Source organism: Branchiostoma floridae, chromosome 5, assembly GCF_000003815.2.
Source record: "Branchiostoma floridae strain S238N-H82 chromosome 5, Bfl_VNyyK, whole genome shotgun sequence".
NCBI lineage: Eukaryota > Metazoa > Chordata > Leptocardii > Amphioxiformes > Branchiostomatidae > Branchiostoma > Branchiostoma floridae.
In genome coordinates this window covers 9,346,892-9,353,937 of record NC_049983.1, presented here as the reverse complement: position 1 = coordinate 9,353,937, position 7,046 = coordinate 9,346,892, and the positions used below count along the sequence as shown (strand labels likewise).

Genomic DNA, 7,046 nt, shown 5'->3' with positions numbered 1-7,046 from the left:
CTCATAACGTATGTACAGTTTTATGGTCTATTGTGAATGTTTGTTAAAATATACTTTTAGAATTCTGTCCTAAAAGGAACATTTTAAAAATGATCGCCGATGTCATGATATTATGTCATGTACTTGTACATATTCATTCATTATATTAACCCTTTGTGAAATTCGCACCTAAGTTTGTCTTAAAGAATTTCATTTTTTTTTTTTTTGTAAAAATTGTAAAGCAAACCCTTCAACTTAACAACACGTATTCTGGAACTACAAGTGGTGTAGCACAGTAGATTATCTGAGACATTACCAGAGTTTTGATCTGCATGTAAATGGAATGGAAATGTGTGTGTTCAGCACCAGTGACATGTATGTTTTCCTTTGTGTGTGCAGTGTTGAGAACTAAGGCTAGTATGCGTACATCCACGCATGAAACAAAACTATGAGATTTCGTCTGAGAGCCATAGTTTATTGCTGCAATACCTGATATAACATTACAGTCTTAGTTAGAACGCTGTACACATAAAGCCATGTTCGTAGTCATCTTTATAGTCATTCTACGATAACATGATCAAAATACCAAAGAAAATCACGTTCTTGTTAAATTCATCTGTCTCTTGGTTTAAAAAAAATCTGTCTCTTGGACAGTTCTATCTTGTAAGCAGTGTAAAAAATCCTTAGAGAGTTCCGTCAGTTCTATTACAACTGTTGGCATTCCAGCTCGGCTTCAATTTCTTCGATGCGGTCGGTACGTTTGGATGCCATCTTTTCCAGGGGCTTGGTCTTGTGAAGCTGGGTTGAAAGGGGAAAAGTGGTGGTTGATTTTTGACTCAGTGCATAGTAACAAAATCATTTATCTATGTATGAGTCCAAATGGAAAACCTATGAATTTGAAATAGTAAAATTAAAACATGTAAGTGTAGAACGTCAGTGACTGATATCGATCAACATACTGGGTTTGATGGTGCTGATTTAAACGTTCACCATTTTTCTGATGGCCTATACTTTTTACTGTCAGCCCAATGTGGCGGTTAAGACCAATATCAAACTATGACATCAATCAAAAAGTATGACGTAGGTTCACATTCGCCCATATCTTGGTTTTTATAACATACCTCTACTGTTTTGAATTCCCAAATGGAATGGTTTATGGTAAAGAATCCAGCTCCACCGAATACTGAAATGTTCCCATGTAATCCACGATAGAGTAGACTGTTCAGCATACATGCGCAGGGCGAGTCCTTAGACGTTTAAAGGCAAGGTTAGTCTGGAAGTGGGGACTCAAACTGAATACACGCTGTTTCTATTCAGTACCCGTGTGTATATGTGATTCTTTCCTTGTGTAAGAAGGAATATAACCCAGTGAACAACCTACACACCTTAATGAGCCTCTTGGTACTCTCTAGCTCGGTGGGAACACAGTGGAACTCCAGCTCGCGGGGCTCGGACTCTGTCTTGGTGTAACCCTCTGGACACTGGGGGATGGGCACCTTGGAGAAGCACGTCTCCTTCTTGTTGAACTGGTTCAGACGGGTGATCCTGGCATTGCGCATCACAGAGAGCCCCTTCTTGTCTGCAAATTGGAATAAGATTTGAGTCGTGAAATTCTTTTTCAGATAGTTTCTAAAGAGAACTATACAGTGAAATTTTGACCTTGACTTTATTCAAGCTGTAACAATACAATGTGGACACTAGGTAACAGGCTGATATCGTGAAACATTCAAATAATCATAGTACAACAACAATCTTACTTCATATATTTATTGTTTTAGTCCTACAAGGACAACTGAAATGTCAGGGTTTGGAATTACTGTAGAACCGTCAAAATATGTAATAATGTAGAGGTATACATGTGCCACCTCCGCCAAAATTGGCATCCTAACATGGTCTAACATTACTTGAAAAAAAGTCATACAATTTACTTATTCGATAAGAGAGACCGAAGTATCATCATAGAATTATCAAGACATCTAAATTTTATCATTTAGAGGTAAATTACTATCTCCAGAAATTTCCTCCTAGCTATAGCCTCAGATATGGGCACATATCAAACGTTGAAAATGCGTACCATTTACTTGACATTCTTCTCCAGGGATCCTATAGGAGATACCGAAGTCAAACGGAGACCGGTAGACCTCCTGGCTGGGCCCCTCGTACTCAGAGTATTGCTCTCCGTCAAAGTTACCACACAGGCCAGATAGCTTACCGCGGTAGTTGGTAGGAACCTGCAAAAAATGCAATATTATGTTCGTATCCTTCAGCTGTTTGAGAATACTTTGGAGACTATAGGATAACTTTATGTAACCAGTGATAGAATCTGGTACAAAAAATTAGTCCTCAATGTACCTGCAAATGAAGAACTTTTAAGATGAAAATTAATCTTTCAAATGACATCCTGGTAACCGTGGTTCAACTGTGGGTTGTTGTTCTGTTAGATTCATAAGACTACACCTGCTTACCTGGACAGGTTGTACTTTGAAGCAAACTCAACGTTCAACGTCAGTGCCAACGTCAACATGGGCGTATTACTGAGTAAGTCAGACGTACGTTTGCTTTCAGCATGAAAAGACGAACTAGACAGCATATTTTCATGCTAAAATTCAAATGTACGTGCGGGAAATTTTGAACAATATGTTATTGTTAATAATGGAGTATACTTACCTTAACTTGGACATAGTGGCCGTCAGTTTCCACGACTAGTCCATGCTGTTCGGAGATCAGGGCCACCTTGTTACCAAACCGAGAGAGGGTGAACAGAACCCGGCTGTTTGTATCGTGTTCGTCTTTGAGGATCTGACGGACCTTGAGAGGGCTAACTTCTACCTGCCTCCCATCAATGAAAACGTGGACCTGTTAGGATAAGAGAGCATCTTTGATATTTGATGTGGGATGGTGGATTTGTGTGTGATGTCACGATAACGACACATTGTGTTTCATTTATGATTCCTTGAGTATGAAAAGCAAGTCACCATTTGACTGAAAGGATGGCCTTACGAAGCAATAGATACTGAAGCCTTTTTTATCACTCCACTTACCTGTTTTGTTTCTTGCTCTTTGCTTGTCCATTCCTGAGACTGGGATTTCGGCACTGTTGTCAGTTCTATCTTTCTTCCCTCCAAGTACACCTGTCATTAACAAAGTCATTTGTATCATAAGATTTTTCCTTGTGTAAGGTAGATGGTGTGACCTCAACTTTCATGGTTCCACCAGGTGCACTACGACTGCTGCATGAAAACAGTCTTGTCGAGAATCAAGAATGTCTTAAACACAGGGATACCTGAAGTATGTCTTGGCGATTATTGATGCTGTAGAAGTAGATTTCTTTAAATTCACTGTTGTTGTTTTTTTTAATATGAGGGTGTTGTAGAGAACACAGACATGAAAATTTTCTTTACGATGAACAGAAGGAATGATTGTCCGAAAAGTGAAATCTTACCTGGACCATCTTTTCCTCCTTCTCCACGTCTTCTTTCCTGACCAGTACTAGGAAGCTTTCCTCAGGTGAGCTGTCCTTTGCCAACACGTGATCACACAGACCGACCTTGTATTTGTACTGGATGCCGTCAAACGTCTGGATTCTGTCGTTAGGTCTGATCTTACAGTAAGCTGTATGGTGAGAAAATGAGAACGCATAAATGTGTGTTGAATATGAACACATTTGTCTCTCCAATGTACGCATTTGTCTTAAATTTACTATAAGCCAAACAGTCACATTCGTCTTCACATCGCAAGTCGATCACGTCCGTTCGTTCCTTTCTTTGTCTGGGTTGCATACCCGGTAAACCGCCTCATGAAACAACACACCAGGTTTGTAATGAAGAGTACAAACTGCGTGTCCAGACAGATTGATTTCATTCACTCACATTGGTAAGGACCCATACTTCTTTGGTAGGTGTGGTACCATTTCGCCACATGACGTGTCGCATATAATGTATTGTTTTATACGTACATATCGCCTTGAAACAAAGATGATGTACATGGAGGAAAGAATGTATTGCAAATACATCTCAGAAACATCATGTAGTGTCTTCCTGTAGGTCGTAGATTGGTACTTAAAGTAGTGTTTTATCGTTAGTCATAAGAACCATGTACAATGTACCAGACTATCACGTTTCAGCTACTCGTACTCGTACCTGGTTGGTCGTTGCCAAAGATCACTTCCATGTACTGCTGCTTCAAGCTCTTCTTCGTCGAGGGAAAGCGCAGAGGGAAACCTAGGGGCAAGTCCAACTTCAACGGCACGTCCAGCTTCAGAATCTTGGAGAAATCGACCTTGATCTTGGGCTGCTCGATGGGGATGTGGCTAATCTGTGCGTCCTCGCTAGGAGTGTTGATGGTCACGTTCATGACGTCCTGGTTCTCGTTGGTGACCACCTGGACGCGTACCTTGTTCTCTTCGTTGCGAACGTCGATGTCGTTAATTCTCAACCGGTCAAAGAAAATGAAATAGATGTGTCTCTTGAGGGAGGTGGATAGTTCTTCCATCCAGCTAGGAAGGTTAAGGTGCATAATGTCGATATCGAGCTGCCGAAGGAGGCTTCGGTCTTCAACAGCCACCCGGCAGGCAGGAGAATACATCAGACCATCGTGACGATCTTTTAGGCACTCCTTGAAATGGTTCCATTTTTCAAACGTGTTCTGGTCTTCGCGAGTTGTCAGTTCTTCGTTGCTGTGTTGTTCACTGCTGTCGACACCTGAAATGTGCTGTCGCTCTTGCCAGCGTTCCTGACGACGTTGCTCTTCGGATTTTTGCCATTTGGCGTTGAATTTCAACATCTTGTCGTTCCCAGAGCAGTCTCGTCCCCACTTAGCATCAATCATCGCTTTCATCTTCCTGTCCTGGATGAGGTGCCACTCTGGCATCATGGGATACTCGAACTCCAAGTTCAGGCAACCTTTGAACTGAAAACAAATATGTACAATGATTTTGTTGTCTTCTACAGAATATTATGACAACCTTCAAAACAGTCAATTGGTTACTCGTAGTCAAAGGCAATGCACAGTGCACACCCAGTACACAGTGAACAAGGCAATAGAAATGACACCCCTTTCCTTATACCAACTTGAGACCCTAGCTTCCAGTTCCTCAGACAGAAGTACCAGACACAATGATGATTTACGACAAAACTACATCGTTGGTATTTGGAGATCGCAGTCAAACAAACCAATTGCAAACAGCAATGCTACGCTCCCTTCGCGCGATGTAACAACAGGTGGCAGCCATATTGTAAGACCCACATTCCACTAGACTGTGATCGATGAGCAACCATACAGCGACCAAAATTGGATTTCCGTGACCCTTTGTTTTATAATTGGAAGATGATTCAGTATGACTATAAAGACAAAGAAACATACTAAACGTTCTTCATTGATGAAATTCGTTTAGCAATCTGTCAAATGCTCGTAGCACCGTGACAGACTCTAATGGAAAGGGAATGTAAGCACGTACATCGTCTGACTCTTTTGTTGGGATCGGCGAACGCTCCAGTTGAACTGCTACGGTTTTGCAAAAGAGTTTGTTGGTCAGCATCTTCATGTTCTTAGACGTCTCTGAGGAAACCTCTGGTTCCATCTCCTCCTCCGAGCTTCGCTGAGGAAAACGTGGGGAGACTCGAACTTCCTTGGAGTCAACGGTAAGGTCATCTTCAGTCATCTGCAAGATAACAATGAAAAATAAATTTTGTGTTTGATGTCAAAATGCAACGAAGCAAGCACAGACACTTAAGCTGACATTTTGAGAAATCATCCGCCATTGGCTGTTGAAGTTGCATCTAAATTGCACTGGACAAACAGTTTAAAATCGAATGAATATATGCAAAATGTATCGCTAATAACAAACCCGTAACCTGATAAGAGTTGATAAAATTCCAATGTATTCAAGTTGATAAGATTCGAATTCATGTGTGCACTAGTATGTATCATTTCAATATGTTCTTTCAATATGCTTTTATAGATATGACTTTATGTTGTGCTTACTTGAGTGTCGTATGAGTGAATCTTGATGTTCATGGTACGTGGATGTTGTTGATGTTTGGCCAGAATGTCAATCTCTAGCCGAAAGTCGTTGGTTTGTTCTCTCTGCTGGGTGTACACCAGGCGTTCTAAGGGGCTGAGGTGGCTGATGGACTCTTCTGTCGGTTGACGGAACTCAATGTCAGCCTCTGTAGGCGGATACAGGCCAGGTTTCACGGTCAATTTGAACTCCATCGGGCCAGTCAGAGGTTGGATGGGGGACATCTTCTTGTTCAGTCGAGAAATCATTTTGCTATCTAGAGCAAACTGGAAACCCAGTTCCTCTCGTCCGAAGGTATTGTGCACCTGTTAGATAGAAGGAAAAAAAACGAATAGAGTTAAGTTAGCTTCACATCTTGTCTATTATTAATACTATCTAATATGTTTGAATGGATTAAGAGTGTCTCTGATTCTCTGAAACTTGTTTCTTTTCTACCAAATCATTCTATTATCTCTTCGACAAATGTGACGTCCATTGGTTTGCGTATTCAGATAGTTTTGCTCTATTAGTATAAAACATGGTCCGTAAGTGACGATGACTGACGTGCTGAAACTTTAGGTCAAGTGAACAGGATTCTTTGTAGCGAATATTTCTATCTACTTTGCGAACTTATCTTCCAATCTAACACTGCTTTTACGTACGTGGGTTGGCCATTTCTGAATCTTCTTGCCAAGGATGTTCATGGTACGGATGACTGGCTTAGCGCTTTTCCCGTCCCCGGTAGGATTGATCATCTTCTGTTCTGTATAAACGGACGGGATGGATTTAAGAGTGAAGAGTTCCTTCTCATGATCCGGGGCCTTGATGTTCAGCCTGTACTTCCTGTTCTCCAAGTCCAAGGACAGCTTTCCGGACACGGGGAAGGTGGCGTTCGCGATGGCATTGAGAGCAACGCCGGACTGGGCAACACGGCAATCCACACTCATCTTCACGACAACTTGCAGGACAGCCCTGAAAAGACAGTGATCACCTGTAAGTTTATAAAAGCTTCATAAGAACGTGGCGAATGTCTTCATTCTTGGCTGAGACGTATGGCATGGTATGATAT

The 7,046-nt window shown here is 41.5% G+C and overlaps 2 protein-coding genes across 2 annotated transcripts in view; both read right to left on the bottom strand.

Moving 5' to 3' along the window:
* Positions 1–433: 433 nt before the first annotated feature.
* On the bottom strand, positions 434–1,553 carry LOC118415259 (vitellogenin-like). Its single transcript, XM_035819712.1, has 2 exons — positions 1,365–1,553; positions 434–777 (listed from the first exon to the last, which is right to left on the bottom strand). The coding sequence occupies exons 1-2, from the start codon at positions 1,536–1,538 to the stop codon at positions 685–687; spliced, it is 267 nt and encodes an 88-aa protein (XP_035675605.1). The 5' UTR covers positions 1,539–1,553; the 3' UTR covers positions 434–684.
* A 92-nt stretch (positions 1,554–1,645) lies between these two features.
* The window catches only part of LOC118416140 (vitellogenin-3-like), a 17,644-nt gene continuing 12,243 nt past the window's right edge, over positions 1,646–7,046 (bottom strand). The window contains exons 14-22 of the mRNA XM_035821217.1: positions 6,640–6,949; positions 5,962–6,303; positions 5,435–5,638; positions 4,119–4,887; positions 3,422–3,591; positions 3,021–3,110; positions 2,647–2,835; positions 2,061–2,210; positions 1,646–1,654 (exon numbers count right to left, since the gene is read on the bottom strand). Of these exons, the coding sequence (XP_035677110.1) occupies positions 1,646–1,654; positions 2,061–2,210; positions 2,647–2,835; positions 3,021–3,110; positions 3,422–3,591; positions 4,119–4,887; positions 5,435–5,638; positions 5,962–6,303; positions 6,640–6,949 (2,233 nt within the window). The remainder of the gene's footprint in view (positions 1,655–2,060; positions 2,211–2,646; positions 2,836–3,020; positions 3,111–3,421; positions 3,592–4,118; positions 4,888–5,434; positions 5,639–5,961; positions 6,304–6,639; positions 6,950–7,046) is intronic.